General features: G+C 42.4%; 1 protein-coding gene across 3 annotated transcripts in view; it reads right to left on the bottom strand.

The window, feature by feature from the left end:
• Positions 1 to 1,179: 1,179 nt before the first annotated feature.
• Positions 1,180 to 25,427, bottom strand: part of ELL (elongation factor for RNA polymerase II) — a 156,448-nt gene continuing 132,200 nt past the window's right edge. For all 3 annotated transcript variants that reach the window (XM_089687910.1, XM_089687909.1, XM_089687911.1), the window contains 4 exons: positions 18,400 to 18,466; positions 18,145 to 18,316; positions 2,350 to 2,394; positions 1,180 to 1,695 (listed from right to left, as the gene is read on the bottom strand). In XM_089687910.1, coding sequence (XP_089544036.1) covers positions 1,582 to 1,695; positions 2,350 to 2,394; positions 18,145 to 18,316; positions 18,400 to 18,466 — 398 coding nt within the window. In that variant the 3' untranslated portion in view covers positions 1,180 to 1,581. The remainder of the gene's footprint in view (positions 1,696 to 2,349; positions 2,395 to 18,144; positions 18,317 to 18,399; positions 18,467 to 25,427) is intronic.

A 25,427-nucleotide genomic window follows, 5' to 3' on the forward strand; every position in this document is an offset into this window, starting at 1 on the left:
ATGGAAAAAGAGAAATGATGGCACTTAAGTGTTCTAACATAGCAGCTCTCAATTCTCAGCCCACATGCTGTGTAATTAAAAGTTTTTAGAGACTGAATCACACCAGAGACAATACCAAAGCTCTAGACCTGGAAAGCTCAAAATGCACATTCCAGGCAAGCACTACAAGCTAGTGGTCCAGCAGGGTTCATGTATGACCTGAAAAGCTAATAAGAGTAAACCAACATAGATAGATGCATAAAGAGTCCAGCTCAGCAGCATGTAGATGAAATACTGATTGAAGAAAAAAACAAATCCCCCCCCCCCCCCCCCCAAGAAAAAAAAAAAAAAAAAAAAACTTGTTACAAGATATCCATGTTCTAGGACACTAGCAAAAAAACAAAGAAAAAAACCTAGGCATGCTGTAAATGCGAGGGGTTACACCTGGCTGGCCAATGGCTTGTGTACTAGTGTCCTATTCCTCCTGTAGTCAGCAGTATAACCTGCCACAGAAGAACTGAATCCTGTGTCCCTTAACTTAATGAACGAGAAAGAAATGTACTTGCATAATTACAATATAAAGATCCAGTTCCGTGAAGTTCATTGGAGGTTGTTCATATGCTAGGCAAGCTGCTAGTCTTAGAAGACATCTGGATAAACAGACAACATGCAGCATATACAAAACTTCACAAAACTGAATCTCCACACTGGGGCTGTAAAAGTAAGTATAGTTTTACTCTCTTTCAATCGCCTTATATGCTAATACCACTTTGGGTTAACAGTGAAGGTCAACAGTACAAAATATAAGCAGCCAGGCATTGAGAGGACACATTTATGAAAAAGCTGTCTTATCAAAGCACTTATGTAGAAGACTTCGCAGGTGGCATGTTTCTTTAAGTACAATCGTCTTTGTTTTGGCTTTCTCCAAACTTGCAGGCCTGAAGTGTTTTTGCAATTCCCAGTGATGCTCAGCGGAATACTGTTCCATATCATGTTAATTACTTCCTTTGACAACACTCAGAGCTTGTTCACACCAACATTTTGCAGTTTGTCATTCAATTCAAATGGAGTCAATTGAAAAATGCAACAGGTATAAAAAAATGCATCACAACACAAGTAAATGCAGCACACATTAAAGTGTGCATTCTTGTGTGAACAAGCCCTCAGCGACTCCATACCAAAAAACGCGAAACCACAACATTCTGAAAATATTTGGCTGCATTGTTTTATTATTGGATTCCTGTAATGATAAAAGAAAAAAAAATATAGCACAACCCATTTTGGCATAATTTTGATTATCTGTCCATCCAATATTAAAACAGAGACAAAAGGAAAAAAAATTAAACCGAGTTGTTTGCAGATAGTGAGCTTAAACCAAGTGCAGCTTCCACTACTTGGTTTATTGATAACCATTTAAATCATTTCACAAGGTATGCCATTTGTTTAGCAAGTAGTTTCTCTTCCACTGATGATAGCAAGCTGAACTGCAGAACAAAAAAACTTGCACAACGAAAAAAAAAAAAAAAAAAAAAAAAAAAAAGAAGGAGCAAAGAACACAGCTTTACGTACAGGTGCAAAGATACTGCTACCCGAACATGGGCACTAATGCCAAGACAGAATCTGTTCATCATATTGTGCAATCAGTTTTTTAATGTGAGCCAGTTTATTGTGGAGATATTCACAGCGGTTCTTCTCTTCACTGTAATTCGGATTGGACTGCAGGGGGGAAAAAAAAAAAAAAAAAAAGTTGAAAATCGTATTAGCAGTTACTGACCCCACCTCTCTCCCAGGTCTACTTTTACAGGAAACAGCAAAATCATTTTCAATGTTTTTTTCCCCATTGACTTGCATTACCAAATTGAAATTTTTCAAACAGTAAATGCAAACACTTAGACCTTTTGATGTAAATATCCTAACCCAAAATATGAATGCAGACAGATCACCATGACTTATGTAAGCCACAATCTGTACTTCTGTGAACTTCACTGACTGTCTGCTTCCAGATCTTAAAGTATTGAGTCCATCACCAGGCACCAAGCATATTTACAAGGAGACAGAAATGGAAGTGAATGCGTTTCACTCGGTAGAATTTCATTTAGGTCTACAGGACATTTGTAAATGTATTGCTACATTCTTCCCTGCTGGGCAAATAGGAGAGTTGGAGAGAGATGGTGACTTAAAAAAATCATGCTTTCAGTTAACTGCTACACCTTATAGAATACCATTTCCACATATTAATTTCACTAACAGAAAGACAGGTAAATGCTTTAATGTCTCCAGCACTTAAATTCTGCTTTGCAGCTGCAAATTGCACAATGCATCAGTTAGCCCAGAGGTCATCTATGTAACACATTAGTTATGATTACTTACTTTTTTAATTTTACGATACTCTTGTAAGATTTGATCATGGATAGTCTAAAATAGGAACATAAAAATAAGGTGTGTGTTAATATACCAAACAAAGAAAAAAAAAAAAAAAATAATGCATAAGTAGATAGTACTCTAACCTCTATTGCTACAGTATCAGTAAAATTATACATTTTACTCACCTTTAGCATACACAAATCACTTTCTAGGTCTCCCCTGCATTTCATGCTATTTTGACAAAAAGCAGTGCTGGGATAAAATCGCTACCTTTTGTCAAATTGGGGAGCAATCTTTACCTAGTTAATCAAATGTTACTGACAGTTTATAAGCTGTTACATGTAATTCATTTGGCACTTAGAAGTAGTCCAGGTTTTTATTTTCTATAAATTATTTGGTTGAGCCAAGCTGGCCCAAACAAGCTTTTCATTAGTTTCAGTATTCAGCAGCTGTGAATGTTGTATTACAGTGTAGTAGCATCCGCAACATATTGATGCAGCACTGTGTTCTGTAGCATTACATTCTACTTCCTGTCTGCTGCCACAACAAAAAGTTAAGCCGAGTACTTCAGAGGAAGCCTTGAATTTTTAATAAAAGAATACAAGGCCTCCTCTGATTATCTAATGTGCAAAACATGACATCTGCCCGCCTTTTCACCTTGGCCCATCAGAAGCAGCCTTGTATTCATTGATAAAAATACAAGCTTTCCAGTGAATGGCTTAAAAGCACTCAGCCCTAATCGTTTTTGATCCAGCAGCAGACAGGAAGTGAACTGTACTGTTGCGGAACACAGAGCTGCATGTTGGATGTTGCTGATGCTACTACAGTATAATAAAGTACTCACAGCTGCTGCATAACTTGGTAATGGAAATAGTTCATTTAGGCCATCTTATTTACTTTTTAAAGTGACATGAAACCTGGATATTGACTTTAACCGCTTCCAAGACCGCCCTATAGCAGATATACTGCTACAGGGCAGCACGGGTGCGCAAAATCACGTATATATACACACACAATTTTGCATTTCCGGGTAGGGGGCACACGAGGCAGCAGCTGTCAATCACTGGGTTCTGGGCCAGTGATTGCCAAGGATCTCCCGACGGGAAGGAGAACTGTATTTAATACAGTTCTCCTCCCTGTCAGCTCGTGCACATGGTTTTGGATGGCTGTGCACAGCAAGCACAGCCATCCAAAGCAGTGTGATTACAGTGAATCACACACACAGAGCTCACTGTGAAACAGTACACAGTTAAACCCTTTGATCGCCCCTCATGTTAACCCCTTCCTGCCCAGTGCCATTAGTACAGTGTCAGTGCTTTGGTTTTTTTTTTTAGCACTGATTACTGTATTGGTGTCACTAGGGATGTCAGTGACACCAAGTCAGTTCCTCCCAGTATCAGAATGCCTGCCGCAGTCCCGCTATAAGTCCCTGATTTCCGCCATTATTTAAAAAAAATTCCAGTATCTATACCACCATTTTTAAACGCTACAACGTTCATGTAAACCAATTTACACGTATTGGGATTTTGTTTAATAGCAAAAAGTAAAAAAAGTTTTTTTTTCTCAAAATTGGTCTTTTTTTTTATAGCACAAAAAAAACACAAAAAAAAAAAAACCACACGCATAGATCAAATATCACCAAATGGAAGCTCAATTTGTGGGAAAAGGACACACATTTAATTTGGGTGCAGCGTTGCATGATCGCTCAATTGTAAGTTAAAAGTAACGAAGCACCATAATGCAAAAAATGGCCTGATCAGTAAGGGGGGTAAATCCTCAGCTAGTGGTTAAGCTATGAAGATCACTTCTTTTGTACAGGTTTGAGACATGCAGTGTACTGTGAATGACCATTATGAATGGCATACTGGCCCAAAACCACCTGCCATAAAGAATGTGGAAAAAGATATAATGGGGAGTGTTATTGTGAACACATGAAGTAGTATGAAGAATTGGCTCCTTATTCTTTCAAAGTTTTATGAGCAAACATGTCAAACTCTATTAAAGTATGCCAATAACCACTTTAAAAAGCACAACAAAAAGGAAACAAAAACTGCACTGCATGGTCATGCTTTTAAGCAATCAGCAGAACTTGAAGCATTTTACACTACATAGTACTTAGTAATAGGGTAATTATTCAGCAAGCGCAGACTTATAGTTATCTAATCAATTCACAACAGTTGTTACCTTGCACTCAGGCTATACCACTTTTAATCTAAAAAGCACTTGGAACACTAATCCTCAATATTTACAAATTAGAAATATATGCTCTATGGGGGTGTGGCTGGATGTAGAGTGGGACAGACATCTAAGAGCAGCTCCCAGGACTCCCGTGCAATCCTTCCCTGTATACTGACACCGGACCTTCATTAGAGAAGTGCGGTATCTCTCCAGATCCCAGTGATCGCCCTGACATGCCTTCCAAGAGCCACTCACCCGCCCTGACCCCAGTGAAGCAGAGTGGCCCAGCGACCTCATGTCACGACAACATCTTGGCACACAAATTACAGAAGCTGCTGGCAGACATGGACCTGGCTGGGGACTCAGAGTGGGCTGCGCCTCTTCCCTCATCGCAGGGCTTTGACACAGTGGTCACTCTGCAGGCTATATAGCAAAGTAGGACCTCTTTGTTGATGAGGATAGATCATTTGACGGAGGAGTGCAATCTTATCCAGCATGATCTTGCTAAGATTCAAGGCAGGTTAACGGAAACAGAATCCCGCGTCTCAGCCACAGAAGACACAACTTCTCAACACTTCCCCCTCCTGCAGTCTCTTTACCACACAGTGCAAACAATAAAAAAAATAGTGGCAAAATCAGACGACGCTGAGAATTGGCTTTGCCGCAATAATGTGAGAGTGCTGGGCCTACCAGAAGGGGCTGAAAGTGATAGACCTGCGGAGTTTTCAGAGGTCTTTTTTAAGAAGCTATTGGACTTCCCCGACGTATGTGGTGGAAAGCGCCCATAGGGTACCCACTGGGAACAGAATACCAGAGGCACCCCCTCGTCCCTTCCTGGTCCGCTTTTTGAATTTCCAGGACTGGGATTGAATCCTTGGGGAGGCCAGGAAACAAAAAAAAAAAGAAAAAAAAGGGGCGGGCATGAAAAGATTCACAAAAAAGTGGTTACATTATGGACAGAATGCGATACAAAAAGTAGTTCCAAAAATTATGCTTTATTACACAATACACATGTGGACAATTAGGGTAAATACCCTGATTCACCATCACCTCAGTATGAGAATACAAAAACAGACTTAAAATCACATAAAAACAGTATCGAGACCGGTCTTTGGAATAATGTGCTGTATGCATAGTGACAAAGTACTCTCTAATACATTTGCAGCACCAGCACATTGGTTACACCACCATGTAGGGAGTGTATCAAAAAATTATACCATATAGGCATGACATGCTTAGCAATAATGGCTGATATCAAGCACAAAGTAAGAATGATATTATTACCCATAAACCTAACCAGGCAATGTGGGTGAAAAATAGTAAATACATATATAAGGATGCGGATGCATCTATATTAACCAGATGAGGTATTGCAATAATTATGATTTAAGGCAAGAGTAGGTGGTGAAATATAAGATTGCAATAGATATGTCCATATTGCATGGATACAGAGTCAGTAATGAAAAAATCACCGTGGATTTCCTCAATATAATGGAGGCAGCAGGGCCCTGCTCCAAGGTGTTTCTTCACCGCGACATGCGGGCTGTTAACCACCTTAGTTTTGATGTGATTGTGTAAATTGCTGGGTCCTCCATATCTTGTAATAAATGTAGGGTGCCTTGCACCTAGTGAAACATACTGTCCCCATCCTGTAACTAATAGGTAACATATGGACAGTCAATGTATATTCCTTGTAGTAAACGTATTAAATGGCGGACATGCGCCTTATTCCTTTTTGCTGTGCAACAATTCACTCACCACCCAAGCCATAGGTGATACTCCTTTAGAGTTTCCTTTGTCTTGGTTACCAGGCATAGTCCTGGAGGCAGCCGCCACCATCCGGACTATTATCCGGTGGGTTCCACTCCTCCCTTGGTGCTTGTGCAGCCTAGCACCGCTCATGGCCAGCGTGTATGGCTGGCTTCCCTGCTGGACAGCGTGTATGGTGCCAATGCATGCGGCTGGAAACGACGTGTCTGATGTATTACGTCAACGCGTTTCGCCGATGGGCGTATCTCACTCAGCTTCGTCAGGACCAAAGAAACACCTGCCTTTCACATTCTATTTATAATGGGCTTGTTACTGCCCAAATATGCAAATCTATTATTGGCAATTTCACTCAATGGGAAAAAAAGGCTAATTACTTAGCAAAAAAGCTGGTCATATACTACAATTAAAAGAACAGATACCTGGGTACACTGAGTGGGGAATTACTCATTCTTACAGATCACCATTAGACAGAGGGATTTGGTGATAGCCATCCTAATTGCCACAAGATGGCGCAACCAGATTATACGAAACATCTACTTATTTTTCTAAAAAAACACTTAGAGATCACATTCAAATTTTTAACCCTTTTGGAAATGGAGTATCTAGTTTATATATCCAGTGTTTTTCACGTTTTAGAAGAAAAACCAACTGCAGCTAACGCTTTACTTGAGGCCAGAAGCTATCATCCACGTTCATTGATTACTGGGATTCCAGTTGGACAGTTTCTAAGATGTCGAAGAAACTGTTCCAATATTAATGACTTCAGATTAGGGGCACAAGACCTCTATAAAAGATTTAGGGAACGAGGATATTCCCATTCCCAAATTAGAAGGGCTAGAAAACGGGCATATCAAACTGATCGAAAAATGTTACGGTCTCCAAAAAAGGAAGAGAAAGGGAAACAAGTTATACAACCGGTCAGGATGATAACCCAGTTTGGAGCACAATGGGGGGGGGGGGGGAGAAGTAAAACATATATTGGAAAAACACTGGAAGATTCTTACACAGTGCCCTATTCTTGGTAAAATTGTAGGTGAACGTCCATTAATGGTAGCAAGAAGAGCACCAAATCTAGGTGACTTGCTTATCCACTCTGACTATGAACCACTAAAACAACCAACATGGTTGAAGTCACGCACAGAAGGGATGTATAGGTGTGGCAAATGCCAAATTTGTAAGTTTGTAGATCGTACAGATATATTTTCTGATTCAAATAATAAAGCTCATTTTAAAATTCAAAGCCTTATAAAACTGCTCCACAGCTAGAGTACTCTACATGTTGACGTGTCCATGTAAAAAAAATGGATATTGGTAAAACTAAAAGGCAGCTAAAAGTGCGAATAGGTGAACCCTGAAACCAATTTAGCTCAGCATTATGCTAAGTACCGTGGAGGTAGGTTAGAGGGCACTAAGGTTAAAGGAATTTATGCACTTAATTTCCCACAGAGGAGAGGTGACTTTGATAGAGAACTTCTAAAACGTGAAAAACACTGGATATATAAACTAGATACTCTATTTCCAAAAGGGTTAAATATTGAATGTGATCTCCAACTGTTTTTGGAAAAATAAGTAGATGTTTAGTATAATAAACTGGTTGCGCCATCTTGTGGCAATTAGGATGGCTATCACCAAATCCCTCTGGCTAATCTGTAAGAACGAGTAATTCCCCTCTCAATGTACCCAGTGTGACAGTATGAAAGGCGAGGTGATCGATGGACGCTGTGTGTCACCTCGCATGCGATCATACTTGGGAGTTTAATGTGGAGTCCACTCCGGGTTTTCTGGGCCACAATGGCAGAGGTGGTTCCGGACCGGATTTTGTGGTCCACGGATGACCACCAGCAGGTGCTTTAAATAAGGCAGGGCTGGAGCAAGAAAGTTTGCTTATTGTTTCGTTTTTTTGGAACTACTTTTTGTATCGCATTCTATCCATAATGTAACCACTTTTTTGTGAATCTCTTTTCATGCCCCCCTTTCTTTGTATGCCTGTTTTTTGGTTACTGGGCAGAAAATATATGTCTGGCGATATATTATATTAATGAGCCTCTGATCCTTTTCTTTTCCAGGAAACACCCCACTCTACCATACTTGAATTCTACAATACATATCTTCCCACATTTCTCGTGGATCTCCAAAAAAGAAAAAAAGAAAGACCTTTACAGAGGTGCGCAAAAAGCTCTGTATGCGGGAAATCCACTACAGCATGATCTAACAAGTCGCCTCTGGGTTCCGCACAGAGGCTCGGTAAGGTTTAACTCCCCTGAGGAAGTTGATTGGCTCCTGCAGCTTAAGTAACGGATGTCCAGTTTGTACACCTACCCTATTGATATTTTCTCTTGCCGTCGGCTGTACATGAGTATTATAGAGTCCTGGATGCCTCTTTATAGGAATATTCTATATGTGTCACTCGCCTCATATATTGTGTTTTACCTATGAGCCTGGAGACATCTACTGTGATTATCTAACACTGATTCTTTTATTGCTCCGGGGTGACCCCTGAAAGGTGCCATGATACTCCTGCCTATGAAGTGCTAAGGGACGCTCTCCTGACCCCGAGATGCTCCCTGTCACAGGCCTGAAGGTGATCAAGGATTTAGGACCCCCCCCCCAGTTTGCCTACTCAGAAGGATTTTCAGCTCCAAGAAGCTACTTGGATGTTATAAACTGTACTGAGGAAGCCTGACCAGTACAAAAGAAAGTGCACCAACCTTGCACATTACCTCAGCGATAAAAGCAATTTTATTAAAATAAAAATGTAAATGTGTACCTGCCCCCACCAATGGATTACTCGCTGCTGTACACAATTTTTCAGAAATTGGCCCCATACCAGATTAAACATCTCCTGATTGGAGGTGATTTTAATTCCGTATTAGACCTGGACCTTGACACCTCCAATCCGCATAGTATTCTATCCCCTGATCTCTAGAATTGGAGGCATACCTATCTTTGCTCTCACTGAGCTTTGCATGTGGAAACATCTGGGTACCTCAATGTTCTCATGTCTGTCAGCTCCACGCCGCTCAGGCTCCCGTATAGATCTAGCTTTTGGCAGTATGCGAGTTCTGTCGAAGTTGTCTGGGGCCTTTCTTCCAGCTGGTCTTTCCAACCATTCTCCATTGGAAATTTGTTTGCATGTGGGGTCTCCAAGGGACCCGGGTTTATGGAGACTATCTCGGGCATTGGGCACATAAGGTGGCTGATAAGGTCTCTCCACATGACAATGTTTTGGTTGACCAATGAGAACTCCGCTTCTCCAGCAATGATGTGGGAGGTGTTTAAGGCGACTACACAGGGAGAATATATTTCCGCCATCAAAGCATCCCGTGTAGATCACGAGACCTACCTTGAGAAGTGCGAGTCTGAGGCTGCCTCAGCCTTTGCCGTGGATCCTACATCAGATGCTTATCTCCAACTGGCATAGGTCATAAGGGATTTGAGTCTTCATTATGTCACAATTACCCAATCTGATGCTCAACTGTTTTCGGGCAGCCTCTTTGAACTGGGGGACAAGGATGGGCCTACATTTTTTTTGGCTAAACTGGTGGCAGACCCTCTTCTTCAAACGGTGATCCCAGCATTTCAGTCTTCTACAGGGGAGCTAGTCACGGAACCTATGGCCATACTCCACAAGTTCTGTAACTTCTACAGTTCCTTGTAAAGTCAATCCACTTCTCTCTCTAGCTCAGCCGTACTTACGGAACTACAGAGCCTCGCTTTGCCCACTGTTGACCCTCAGGAGGCGGAGGGACTGGAGACTCCCATATCCACCCTTGAAATTGAGAATGCCATAGGCTCTTTCCCTAACGCCAAGTCTTCGGGCCCTGGATGGTATACCGGGAGAATGATACAAGACCTATGGCAGGATCCTGTCTCCCAAATTTCACCACTTATTCTCTACCTGTCTGGAAGGTGAGGAATTGCCTTGTTCCATGTACAAAGCACATGTTCTCATCCCAAATCTTGGGAAAGATCCTACCTTATGTGTATCATATAGACCAATTTCCCTTTTAAACTATGACCTTAAGATCCTAACGAAGGTTCTTGCCACCAGGTTATTCGGGGTCCTGCCCTCATTGATAGATATTTATCAGACTGGCTTCATGCCAGGTAAATCCACGGATAACCTTCACTGGGTACTTACCCATCTCAAACTTCCTCTGAAGACTCCAGGAGCCGAATACTGGTGGCCCTAGGTATTGAAAAGGCCTTCGGCTCTGTATGCTGGCAGTATATGTCCGCAGTTCTGCAGGTTTTGGTACCTTATTCTGTAAATGGATTAACATATTATATAAGAAACTGATGGCCCAGATTAAGTTAGGGAGTATGCTCTTTCAGGCTTTTCCAGTACAGAGGTACGCGACAGGGATTGCACCCTGTCTCAATCTCTTTTCGCTCTAGTGATGGAACCTTTAGCGGCTGACTTACAACAGTCTGAAGTAGTTCAGGGTATCCGCATGGGTACCATAAAAAAAACTAGCATCGTATGCTGACGATTTGGTTCTATTCCTAAATGATCCAGGACCCACCCTCCGGGAAGCTTTGAGTATCCTCTCTCGCTTTGCTGATCCATCTAGCTTAAGAGTAAACTGGGGAAAGTCCCTCATACTACCTACTGACAAGGAGGCCAAAAAAGCGGCTGATGTATCCCTTCCTTTGCCTTGGACTACCTCCCTTCGTTATCTTGGTATTACGGTCTCCCCGGATGTGACAGAATATATTAAATTAAATCTACACCCTCTCCTGACCTCTACCAAACTCCAAATTTAAGGCATGGGACAATCTCCCCCTGCCACATATAGGTAAAATAAACCTGCTTAAAATGAAAGTTTCCCCTATATGGTTATATGCTCTGTGCCACTCTCCAATCTGAATACCAAAAGCCTTCTTTAGGAAATTTGATTCCATAATCTCGTCTTTTCTTTGGAAATAGAGTGCCCCAAGATGCAGCAAAGTGACCCTACAAAGGCCTTGGACACAAGGGGGCTTGGCGTGTTCAGACTTTCATGCTTACTCATGCTCAGAATGGGTAGGTTTCAGACGATTCTAACTCATCAGTAGTTTTGGAGGCGGCTTATCTGGGGTCATATGAAGCACTGAGGAACCTATTGTATAGAGGTACTAGGGCCCCATTCTTACTCACCCTGTCTATGAGGACTGTGGTCAGAGCATGGAAATTGGCACTAGAAAGACAGACAATCCCACACCACTGACACCTGGTCCCCTGAGACTTAATGGTTCAATCCACGACTTCCCAAATTCCTATCAATACCTGATCCTAGGGTGTGGGCCTCCCATTGAATCAAGACATTGGAGCACATATGTGAAGGAGGCGTACTTAGGTCCTTTGATGTTCTGAAGTTGAAGTTTGGTTTTACACCCACTTTTTCTGCTTCCTCCAGATTAGACACTCCTCCTCTGTTTGGGTCGACATGCCTGGCTCTCAATAGGTCTGCCATGGAATCCCTACTGTGAGAAGACCCCTTGATTAAACCCCTCTCTTAGATATATAAATAAACATATAAAGCCTTACTACCTTCAATTCATATGGGTCTGGAGGTCCTACATGCTAAGTGGCAGGTTGACTTTCCACAAATGGATATGGAGGACTGGGAGGATATCTGTGAATACCCATTTCACAAACTGGTAGCGGTTAAGGATAGGCTTATACAGTTTAAGATATTACATATTGTACACCCCAGCGTTTAAATAGAATTAATCCAGGGGCCTACCCCTACTGCTGGAAATGTACCCAAACAGACGTGATGAGCTGACTACTGTGCCCATACCGTTGACGGTGGAGGTCTGCTTGCTTGGACTGGTAGGTCAATGGGCTGTTAACCGAGCAACAAAGACCCTCCTTGGCCTCCTATTTTATGCACGAAAGGCCATAGTGCAGAAATGGAAGATGCCGGAGATACCATCTCTTGACTTCTTAAAGTCCCTAGGTAATGCCTCCATCCCCCTATACAAAGCCACATACGAGTCTTGAGGCTGCCTGGTTAGGTTCTACAAAGTATGGCATATATGGACTGAGTCCTCTAATACTAATGCATCATAAGCTCATTAGAATTATAATTGTTATACTCATACTTCTAACCATGTGGGGGCCATGGTACACTGTGTAGTTTTATCGATCTCTTACAGTAGTACGGGAGCAGTTTCACTGGTCTCCTTAACTTTCTTATGTCCGGGTACTATGATGGAGACTATTGTACCACAGTATCAGTACTCTCCGTATCAATTGAATCGAGCAGGGGTTTGCGCTACCGATTGTTTTGAAGCGGTTTTGAAATTTTTGTTAGTAATCTATGTTAGAAGTGAAATTTTTGTTTTTGGGTTTAGATATGCAAGTTCATAGTTCATAGCATTACCAGTCCTTCATTTGCATATGATTTATTAAGGGATTATAAATGGAAAAAAAAAACAAAAAAAACAAAAAACAGCTTTAATGGTTTCCCAAGTAAAGACTATTACCAAAACCTACTACAGTATATAAAAAGGTCTTCCCATACAAAAAAACTTTGTAATGAAATCAACTCGAAACAGTTTGACATTTCTAAGAAGTATAGAAGTTTGAAAATATACTATACACTGTACCGATAAAGATGTAATACATAATGGGGTTGCTTTTCTTAAGGAATAACTTTTTTTTGTTACTCGCTGCAAAATCCCTTTCTCAGAGTTCACTGACACACACTCTCTCTTTATTCATTATTTATTATTTTATTTATTCATGACCAAATTTGGGGTTGCCCCAAAGCAGTGCCATTACGAGGGGTGGGCAAACCAAGTAAAGGAGACAAAAAAAACAGGTCAATACGCCAACACTCTAATCCACCCCCGAAGGGACGCCCGAGAGTCTTAAATAGTAGCCTGCAAAACTTTGCAGCCAAAACTAGCATCTGAGGATGGCAACACATCAACTTTATAAAATTTAGTAAAATATGTGCACAGACCAGGTTACCGCCTTCCAAACCTGAGAAACAGATGCCCAAGGTCAGAACGTCCAGAAGCGCTAAATGCACTGGTGGAGTGCTCCACAGTGGGGAAGGTTGGATTCCCACCTCTTAACGGCACACGCCTGCAGTTGTCTACAACGGGAAATGATCATATTTACCAGCACGCCACAGAACACAAATGTCATCCAAAAGCCATCATTCTCACGTTGAGGGATCTCACAGAGGTTTGGTTTTTTTTTGGCACTTTGATCACTCTACCAGCCAAGTTTTTTTTTTTTCTCCCCCCCGCACCTGCCTCTTGGGCCAGGCCTTTTGGCCACGACCAGGGGAATTTTTTATTTCTGGCCGAACGGCCCGCCATAGTATTTCACTATGGCACAAACAGCACTTCTCCACTTCCCCTTTGTATATGTTGTTTGTCACTTGCACTTTTGCACAGCACTGTATGCGCTCACACTTTCCCTGATAAGTAGGGTGTAGGGCCTTGGGCCTGCCCAGAAAGTCTTGGGGGGCAGAGCCATGTGGCCTTTCGGTCAGGGCCTCCTCCCCCCCATGGGGTCTCCTTTTGGAGGTGCCTCACCAAGTACTCGGGGTGGCCTTGCTTCGGCAGGCCTTCTGAAAAAAAGGGGACCGCCTGGTTTCGGCCGGGTGGACCTAGTGAGTGCCTCAGTCCCAGTGAGGAGCCTTGCGCCCTGGGGGATCAGGGCTAGGGCCCTTTCTCGTCAGAGGGCCAGACGTACACCCTGTGCACTTTTTTGTGTGCTTACCAGGTGCTAGTTTTGTGAGTGTGTTCACAACACCACAGGACTTCAAAAGAAAAAAAAAAAAAAAGCAGCACTTGGGAAGTACAAACTGGCGCTTTGGATGACCCCAATCCTTGTAGACAAATTTGTGGGGTAAGGAAAAATCTTAACAGTCTGCAATGCAAGGGCACAGAGTCGCGCACCAGGAGTCCCTGAGACCACCCCTACACCCTCAGATCCCGAGGAAAGTTAGATGGCCGCCGCGGGCTACACAAAAATATCCACCAAGGAACTCTCCCCAGCTGGTTCCCTTAGCATATAAAGGCACCGGGCACAGGAAAAAAATGGCCACCGCACCTGCCTCTACTGGAGGGCCACCAGAATCACCAGGAAAATGGCCACCATGGCTACAAAAACATGACTATCAGCCACCCAGAGCCACATGGTGGCCGCAGCCCAAACCCCCTGAACCACAGGAGGTGAGCCAAAACACCAGGCAGTGCCCCCCCCCCCCCCCCCCCAACAGAAGCACAGTGTCCCCCCTGCCCAGAAGCGCCCCAAATGCACAAAGGCCAAACCGGCAAGGAGGAAGGGGGAACATGCCCAGAGGGAGCAGGCAGGAAAAGGAGCAGACACTACCAGGGATATAGCTGCATACATGCAGAACACCAGCCCGAACCTACAACCTCCACGGTGGCTGACAGTGTCCCCACCACTGAGCCACCTGGTATGCTCCTATGAGGGATTGGTTGTGTGAGGGGACCTCACGGGACCGATCACTTCAAGGAGCACCTGCGCCCCAACACCGCGTCCAGGGAAGCATCTACTTACCGATCCAGCGTAGAATGCAGGTAAGGCTCTGATGACAGAACCTCCTCTACAACAGGGTAACACTGTATGTTCGGACTATAGGCACCTGCTCATATGTGTCCCTGCGAGATGTCTAACTTGCCGGCCACCCTGGTCCAGGATGAGGTTGTGACGCAACTGACCGAATGCAGAGCTAGAGGTCTGTGTGCTCATTGCCCAGACTGATTATCCAGCCTGTCTGTTGATTTAAAATGTCTGCAGGAAATATAAAAAATCCCAGGAAAAAATAAAATGGGGGGGGGGGGCGGGGGAAGCTAAAGAACCACAGGTTCCAGTAGGGAATCAGGTCCATACTCCTGAAAACACTAGGCAGAATAACTGGCTTACCTATAGCAGAGAGGAAGTTTTATGCAGAGGACTGCCCACAGAAGGTGGCAAGTTTTTTTCTGCCTAGTGTCCTACTTAGGTAGGTGGCGCTATATAACCCTGTTTGGTCATAAATAAAGAACAGTGGCTGTGTCTGTCAATGAACACAAGAGAGACTTTTTACGAAGGTGAAACAGTGTTCACAGTCTTGACTACCCATGTAAATCAACCACATTTTTGCAAGTCATTATCAGAGACATTCGTATGGCCAGCTTATTGGAATCCATTTACCATTTATCACTGCTCTTGTAGGCAGTGGCTTGAGGCAGGGTTGCAGGCCTACTTTTGACAGGACCTATATTATATGGACAATTTTAAACTTTTTTTTGGCCACTGGCTAATAAACTCCTCTTGGGATGTGATATGGGTTTTGCCCCATGAAGCTTTGGGCCTAAAGGGGTATTTTTCCTTCTTGGACTGTACTTCCACTGTTCTAGGAACACTAAGGCAAAAATATTGTATTTTGAAATCAAATCCTATCCCACCGCACCTTCAGTGTCTTACAACTCTACTTCCTCCTCTCCTCTCCCTTTCTCCATTGGGGTCCCCCAAGGTTCTGTTCTTGGACATCTATTCTCGAGCTAAACCTCCTCCCTGGGTCAGATGATAGCCACCCATTGTTTTCAATATCATTTCTATGCTGATGACACCCAAATCTCTCTCTCTACCCCTCAAGCTCACAACATTAGTCTCCTCATGCATCACCAACCTACTGACCATCATATTAGTCTGGATGTCACACCACTGCCTCAAACTTAATCTATCGAAAAGCAAGCTCCTAATATTTCCCCCGATTTCTCTGTCAAGATCAATGGCTCAACCATCAACCCATCCCCGCATGCCAGGGAGTTAGGTGTAATCCTGGACTGTGAACTCTCCTTTCGGCCCTACATCCAATCACTTTCCAAAGCTTGCCACTACAACCTCTGTAAAATCTCCAAAATATGCCCTTCCTAACCAATGACACCACAAAGCTCCTAATTAACTCCCAGGTTATCTTTCGCCTCAACAACTGCAACACCCTCCTCACCGGCTTACCTTTACATAGGCTATCCCCCTCCGGTCCACCATGAATGCTGCTGCCAGGCTCATCCACATTACCCACCGTTCAGTGTTTTCCACCCCTCTCTGCCAATCCCTGCACTGGCTGCCACTCACCCAACAAATTAAATTCAAAATACTAACAACTTGCAAAGCCATCCACAACTCAGTCCCCAGCTACATCACTAACCTAGTATCAAAATACCAACCAAATCACTCTTCGTTCCTCCCAAGACCTCCTACTCTCTAATTCCCTTGTCACTTCCTCCCATGCTCGCCTGCAAGACTTCTCCTGAGCCTCTCCAATCCTATGGAATTCCCTACCCCAATCAATCTATCTCCTACTCTGTGCACTTTTAGGCAATCCCTGAAAACTTTTCAGAGAAGCCCATCTTGCCTCCACCTAACAACTATACATGTATTTTCTCCATCAGCTCATCCCTCACAGTTATTACCTTTTTTGTCACTTGACCCTCCCCTTTTAGATTGTAAGCTCTAATGACCTGGGCCCTCTAATTCATACTGTATTCAATTGTACTTTAACTGTACTGTTTTCCCTCACGTTTTAAAGCACTGCTCAAACTGTTGGCGCTATATAAATCCTGAATAATAAATGCGTGTAATACATGCAATGAGAGCTTTGTCCATAAATAGGAAAATTATATACCAAATACTATGTAATAAACCTATACAGTTCTCAGTATATTAATTTTGCACTGACATTTAATTACTTTTTTAAAAAGTCAAGAGACACAGGCAGTCTCTAACCATCAGGTTATACTGCCACTAACTGGGAGGACTGGACACCGGCACACAAAGTAAAACAAAGTCATCCCAGGATATCCCTTCCTAATCCCAGCATGCCTGAATTCTGTAGCAAAATCATACCAAGCACATCATTACAAACACAGATGGGTAGGAAGGAATGGGAAATAAAGGCACCCAACTTCCTAAGCAAACTTATTTGCTCCCAGTGCTTGGCTCAACTGGCCCACTCATTAAATGTGTATACAGAGGAAAAAGCATGCACTGGAAAGCACTCTACAGTTAAGTTTCACCAGAACAGAGTCTGGAAAGCTCCCTATGTAAACCCCAAAGTTGGAAGGTCACTTCCAGGCCATCTTTGCAACATGAAGTCCAGTGGGATCCGGAAGTGGTATGAAATTTAGGCTGAATACGACTGAACCAGATAGCTGCAATCAAAGAGACAACGCTTCAGCAATGTAGAGAAAAAAAAAAAAAAAAAGTTGAAGGGGGGGGGGGGGGGGGAGAACCCAAAACAAAAAACACTGAGCCATGCTTTGTAATAGAAGGTGTTATCCTGGGCTGGGCAACAGTTTTTGTTTTAACGTAGGTAGCAGTATAACCCAAAAGGTTAAAGGCTGCTTTAACACTCCTCTGTAGCAAAAGCGCTGTAAAAATGCATATGAAATTTTGATGCATTTCTGGTGCATTTTCTGGTTCCCAGCACCTGTGAAAAATGGACATGTGACTCAAAGGCACCAAAAATGCAAATGTGGTGTGGTTTTCATTCATTTTAAAAAGGTAAGTTGTGTTTCTGGTACAGTTTTGAAAATCCCACCAAAAATGCAGAACTTTTCAAAACTAACCACACCCACAGCACAGTGGTGTGAAGAGTTCTACAGGAGTTAAAGGGAAATAGTTTTGATGCACTTTTTGTCACACTGCAAAGGGGTGTTTTAGCGTATCAATGTTAAAGCAGCCAAAGACTTCCTATGTCTCTCAAAGGATGAGAAAAACCATTTTGCACAACAGCAGCACTAATGTACAAACCGCTAACATTAATTCTGGAGTTGCAAACCCACCAGAATGTTCAATCAAAAAGCTATGCAACAGTGATGCCTGCTATATACCTTGTATTCCTCTGAACCAGAGCAGAGCTGCTTTAGCTGACCGTCCAGTTGTGTAAATCTGCTCGTTATCCTCTCTATCCTTGCATGTAAATTTCTGTATTCATTGTATTCTGAGTTGAAGTCAGTCTTGTAAGTCTGACGCTGCTCCTGAGATGAGATTGCTGTGTATTTCCTAAGATATTACAAGAAATTAAATAGTTTAGCAATGCATCGAAAACAATACTTTAAGCAAAAAATAGGGGTTAAAATACTTACAAGATGTAATCTGGCAGTTCTGATGTTGATGTTGGAATACTGGAATTGCTGCAAGCTCTGGTCAAACCTAGAAAAATAAATATAGAAGTTGAACCATAAAACGTCAGAAAACACAACTGTGCTTAATCTGACATGTACATAGTAGCATAGTAAGGCTGAAAAAAGACATAGGCCATCTAGTTCAACCAACAACAGAAATAAAAATAAAAAAGGTTAATAGAAAACCTCCACACAATCATATATCCACAGTTGATCCAGAGGAAGACAAAGAAAAAAAACACAATAAAACAATCCTATTAACTCCAGTGGGGAAGAAAAAAAAAAAAAAAAACCTTCCTCGTCTCCCCCCCTCCCCAGGAGGAAATTGGATATTCTCTGGAACACCTACTCCTAGTGTTACTGCTGAATATTAGTATCCAGTTACATTTTGAACATTTAGGAATGCATCCAGATCTTTTTTGAAACAATTTACTGAACTGGCCTGAACTGGTTCTTGAAGGAATCTATTCCACATTTTCACAGCTTATTGTGAAAAAGCTTTTCCATATGTGAAGGTTAAGTCTTTTTCTCGATATTTAGAGTGCCCCCTCGTCCTCTGTAATGACCTGAAAGTGAATAACTCTACACCAAGCTCGCTATATGGACCCATTACTGTATGTATTTATAGTTAAGCTGGCCTTCTCTACACTTTCTCCATGATGCATGCATATTTTCAGCCCCCAAGTGCATAAATTTGCATTTACCAACATTAAACATCATTAGCTACAGTCACCCAATTAAATTGTGCCTTGAAGTTGGCTTTTAAGTCTTGTAAGGATGTTATTACACTGCATAGCTTGGTGTCATCTGCAAAGAGTGAAAAGGTACTTTTAATCCCAGACTCCAGCATTTATAAATATATTAAAAAGTAAGGGTCCCAACACCGAATCTTGGGGAATACCACTAATAACCTTAGACTATTCAGAGTATAAATCAGAACTCTCTGAATACAGTCTTTTAGCCAGTTTTCTATCAGTTTATAAAGTGAATTTTCTAAGCGTGTAAGACCAGTTATTCTCAACTTTTTTTTTAGTCAATATACCCTTTAGAATGATGCACCCCATACTAAAAACGTAAAAAACTACACACAGTGACACCCATACACGTAGGACAGCAAACATGAGTTATTCTTCCAAAGCAAGTACACCTTTGCACACTGGTACTGACTAGCATTGTGACCCCAGTACTGATGTAGAGGGGCAGGGAAAGAGCAAACAAGGATGCTGTGCAGGGGCACAGCGATCTGCTCATCAACTGATGGAAACATTGGTCATTAGGATTCAGATATCTGGAATGGTACACAATGAAAACATGTGACTAACTAAAGGACAGGCTTGATCCACCCACTGGCTTGTTTCCAATTTTTGGGCAATTTTTAGGCATTTTGCCAAAGCACCCCTGAAGAAACCTGAAGGCACCCTGGTTGAAAAAGGCTGCTGTAGGCTGTAACTTACATATTAACCATGTGTGGGGAATGGAGTAAAAGGCTGACAAAATTCAAGCCACACCTTTGTCTAAGTTTTTGCATACCTCTCCATAAATATAAATCAGATTTGTTTGACTTAGTTATTGCTAGAAAATAATATTTTGAGCAGTCGACAGCATGGATTCACGAAAATCCTGACAACTACAGAAGTTAAACTAACTGGTCTAGAGTGACTTGGTAAAGACTTTGATCCCTTTAGTTTAGCTCAAATATTTCCAGGGAGTGGAGAGGCTGAAAGAAGCAGTCAAGCAGTCTATCCAGAACTGACGCTTTATATTTACCTGACCAGAAGGCAAACACGGATCTATGAATGACTTAAAGTCTCCTTTGGAGCATGTTACATGTTGCACCCATATTTACGTGCTTCAGGTGCTCCAAGTCCCTCCTTACAACCCCTCTCCCCCACTGTCACCAACGCCCCTCACTGAGACAGTGGACTGGGGTTTCATCTTCCCACACCCTCTTCACAGCAATCTATAAATGAGAAAACCAAGTCTCACCTGCCACTGTAGCAACAGCTTGTAGTTCTCAATGAACTGCGAGGGTACCAATGAGTGCCCTCGTAGTTCATTCACAAGCCCTGCAGCTTTAAAACTGAAAGCCTATACAGAGGTACAGGCAGAAAGCTGTAGGACCTGTCTGCAGGAGTGTGACATGACTTTGCACCCATAATCCATTAATCAGGCGTTCAATTTTTGCAGGCTCCTTAAGGGAAAAAATAAATGCACACTTTTCTGCAAAAATATATGCAATTATTATTCTTCCCCGAAAGGTGAACTTGGCCCATAATTTAATGAACTTATGCCAGATTTTGGTAATTCATGCAGAACTATGTAAGCATCAGTCTCCTTGCAGGAGTGGACTTTCCTGAAATTTTATATATAAAAATACACAGCAAAAACAATCCCAATCCAATATCCCAAAAAAGTTATCCACCTCCACCCTTGAAGGCCAAACAGACAAAATATATAAAACTTTTTTTACCCAAATAATAAATATGTCCGCCAATCCCACCTAACAGGAAGTGTCCAAAAAATATATATATAGTGTCCCAAATGTCTCAATTATCAAGATAAATCTCCAAACATGTAGACCATTAAATTCTTTCTTCTTCAAACTTGCAAATCCTGATGACAATTAAACCTCAAAAGAAAAAAACTTAACATAGTGTCATACCATTTAAATAATAAAACACACGTGCCACTCTCTGTGCAACATGCAAAATCTATGTACACGTGTATGCTCTATAAGTGAGTATCTCTATACAAGCAAAAATTATAACAATGGACGACACTCACATAAAGTGTCAGCTACAAACAAACGTGAAAAACTAAAGATATCACTCCAAACGATGTGTATCACCACACTCTGTATTATAAGTGTACACCTTAAACCCAAACCAACAATCTCCACCTCATGTGCTGATGGATAATTACCCTATGCAGGAAAATATAGGGCATCACATCACTCTGGGTTGCTATCTCTTCATTCAGATATCAGGCTTCCTCCAATCCTAAGATTATTCCTCCATTTCCCTCATGAGGAAATTCACAGTTACCAATCGTGGATAAAAACACAATTTTCCTTTATTTGCCAACTTACATTAAAATAAGGGTGAAGCAGCTCCTCCTCACAGGGATATAGATACAAACAAGTTTAGGGAAACACTAGCCACATGTTCCCACTTCCAAGATGGCCGCGATCGCACTTCCGGTCAGCGTCGATACGTCTGACGTCACGTGTCACTGACGCGTTTCGTCACTTCCTTTGACTTCAGATAAAGTCAAAGGAAGTGATGAAACGCGTCAGTGACACGTGACGTCAGACGTATCGACGCTGACCGGAAGTGCGATCGCGGCCATCTTGGAAGTGGGAACATGTGGCTAGTGTTTCCCTAAACTTGTTTGTATCTGTATCCCTGTGAGGAGGAGCTGCTTCACCCTTATTTTAATGTAAGTTGGCAAATAAAGGAAAATTGTGTTTTTATCCACGATTGGTAACTGTGAATTTCCTCATGAGGGAAATGGAGGAATAATCTTAGGATTGGAGGAAGCCTGATATCTGAATGAAGAGATCGCAACCCAGAGTGATGTGATGCCCTATATTTTCCTGCATAGGGTAATTATCCATCAGCACATGAGGTGGAGATTGTTGGTTTGGGTTTAAGGTGTACACTTATATACAGAGTGTGGTGATACACATCGTTTGGAGTGATATCTTTAGTTTTTCACATTTGTTTGTATCTGACACTTTATGTGAGTGTCGTCCATTGTTATAGTTTTTTTCCTGAAATTTTGCTTATTCTCATGAGTTTACCCACAAGAGCTCCATGGAAGGCACTGAAGCAAAGTAGTCTTTTCCAAGTGGCAGCAGCACTGGCTAAATTACCATTTCTCTGAGGGAAGTCAGAAATTAAAGAAATAAAACTGTTCACACAAAAATACAAATTTTCCATGAGACTGAAACATGTTTGTTGAGCATACAGAGCTGCATGCACCTGTGCTTTTTTAGTTCTGGAGTTGGGGGTTAACTTCAAGAACTTTTTACGGCAGCGAAACATATTAAGAGAATTAACTGATAAAACACCAATTTTACTCAATGAATGATCAAAAAGGTAATCAAGTCTATTCCTAAACATTCAATTAACTTTCCCAAGTAATCATGGAAGCTTAATAAATGTGAACTACTTCACTTTATTTTGTTGCATCAAATCATTATCATTGAGATCAATATTTTATCCATGCACTGTTTAGACTAGTCAAGACTAGGTTATGAAAGAGCCACAAAGACTTGAGACCACAGATAGAAACAAAGTACAGCCCTAAAAACTTATGTCATTACTAAAGGCAAAAAAAAAAATAATAATTAGATGGGCAAGACACATTTTAAGCACTAAATGACAAGTCAAGCTTTATCTGGTCAAAAAAAAAAAAAAAAAAGTCACCCAAATACTAATGTCTCAGCTCTCCACAAACTAAGATGAAGTACAGGTATTCTCATACAAAATCCTCAACTAACGTCATGTGAATTCTTTAAATTTCTACGCTAAACTTTAAGCTTCTCCAGAGACTAGCCACTTTTTTTTTTTTTTAATAACCTCTCCCACATCTTAAGAGGAATCACCGATAGAGGGTGACTTCTCACCAAAGGGAGGTAGAGTTAGCTATTAAGGAAATTAATCCATCAAAAGCACCAAGTCAGGCAAGGTTTTTAGGCCAATACTATAAGAAATATGTAGAAATGTCTTCATCTGTGCAAATTTTTCAATTACATTAGAAACAGATATCTACCCCTATAAGAATGCAGCCTTCAAACAAGTTATGAAACCAGGAAAAAGGTCATAGGGATTGCAGCAATTATTTATCGCCTTGATAGGCTAGGATGTAAAAAGTAAGACAAAAATATTAGCCATGAGGATAAACATTTTTCTGAATAAGTATATTCATTCAGACTAGTTAGAGTTCATCCCCTTTTTTCAGGTTAAGGATCAGAGTAGAAGAGCGATGGATATTATATATTCAGGCCAACTAGAATGAAGGCTGAAAGAGGGAAAAAAGGTATTGCTCACTTCTCTAGGTCTCCACAAAAATGTTAATACTACTTCTAGTCATGTGAGGCTCTGCCCACTGAAAATGCGTGAGTCCTCCAGCACTGCTGCAGCACTCCTCGTGCCACCCTGGCGGTTGACCTAGGTTACTGCAGTGGTGTTGTCTGATTGGATCCTGCCAACTGCTCCAGACACAGCCTGATCGTCTTTAGCTTGAGGACAATGATGGGCAGCTGAGTCTCCTTCGGTGCCCCCACCACCCTGCGCCAGCCTCAACCCTAAGACCCTTCCCCATCTGGACAGGCTGATGTCCATCGTGACCACCATCCAGTGGAGGGGGAGAAAGGGCTTTGCAGTCTGAAGGGGAGGAGACTGAAGCCACGAGAGGAGAAATGCCCTGGCTAACTGACCTAGATTAATCTGGTTGTCCAGGGAAATGGGAGATTTAAAAAAAAAAAACAAAAAACAAAAAAAAAAAAAACACACACCTGGCTAAGATTTCCTGCTGCAGAACCCTTGTGCATACAGGACTACCTCAAAAAGGTAGACACAAGACCAAGGACCCGCACAGGGAAGACAGAAGGTCACCCATGTAGCCAACCACTGTAATCCCCCTGTTGTCTCAGCAATGCCAACACAGAAGCCAACACCATAGTAAAAACCTGAGGAGTGCAGGCCAGACCGGAGGGAAGCGCCACAAACTGATAATGCATGTCCCCCACTGCAAAATGCAAGAAGAGTTGATACCCAGCACAGATGGTAATATAACTATGCATCCTTGATGTCTATGGAGGCCAGGAAATCCCCCTGATGAGGGAGGCCGCCAACAGATGGATTCCATCTTGAACATCTGCACCTGCACAAAGCAATTCAGGGCCTTGAGGTTCAGGATTGGACAAACTCCAAGCTTTATTGTAACTGTAAACAGGTTGGAGTAAAACACCCAACACCATTCCGGCACCAGGACCAGGGCAATCAATACTTAAGAGTAACAAATCCTGCACTGCCCCGTACAAACCCCACAGGCTCGATAGGCAGAGACAAAGATGGGATGGAAACTGTGTACCAGCAAAGATGACCACCCACCCTGGAAACAGGTGGGGGAGAGCTTTCATTCTGAGGCAGACTTGTCCGCAAGCTTTGAGGCCTTGTGAGGTCATGAGTGCTTGGCACCATCCGCAGGGGCCTTAAATTGCCCTTGTCCAAAGGAGCCAAGGGAACAAAAAAGCCTCTTGTGTGCAGAGAAATCAGGACCAGGCTTATAACAAGGTTATTTACCCTCTTTGGACTGGAGGAGGAAGGTACTCTAACCACCAGTTCTTGATTTCATCCAAAGTAGCACTGAAAAGATGTTGACCCTGGAAGAGTTACTCCGCCAGGGCCTTTTCAGATGGCTGGTCAGCAGACCAACACTTAAGCCAAAGTGCTCGCTGAAGCACCATCACCAAGACAGGAGCTTGGAAAGCAGCGGTGCTGCACCCAAAGATGTGTCACACACATATTTAAGGCCCTGGACCACTGGTTCGAAAATTACACATACACTTGGTAAAACCTGTCCAGTATCCAGACCTTGTCGTAATAGCTTGGCCCACATCAATTCAGACACTAGGGCTATGTCCAACACAGTCTGCAGTGCTCAACCGGCAATGGTGCAGATAACCGATTTCGCCTTACAGTCCCCGCAGGATCCCTAGGGAGACCCCTCCACTGGTATCATGGTTGCTTTATTCAGTCTAGAAATGAGGGAAGCCACAACAGGATGAGAGGTCCACTTTTACGGAAGGGCCTCCTCAAAGGGTAACGCACCAAAAATGCATCGGAACCACAAATCTATCAAAATATGTGGGGTATAGAAAAACATTAGTAGACCTAGCCTTCTTGTGCGTACCAAAGGGGATGGCCACCTCATCGGCAGCCCCAGAGGTATTGTCAATTTCTAAAGTCTCCTGAACCGAT

Source organism: Staurois parvus, unplaced genomic scaffold, assembly GCF_062004578.1.
Source record: "Staurois parvus isolate SC_StPar_1 unplaced genomic scaffold, SC_StPar_1.0 ptg000439l, whole genome shotgun sequence".
In the NCBI taxonomy this organism is placed as follows: domain Eukaryota; kingdom Metazoa; phylum Chordata; class Amphibia; order Anura; family Ranidae; genus Staurois; species Staurois parvus.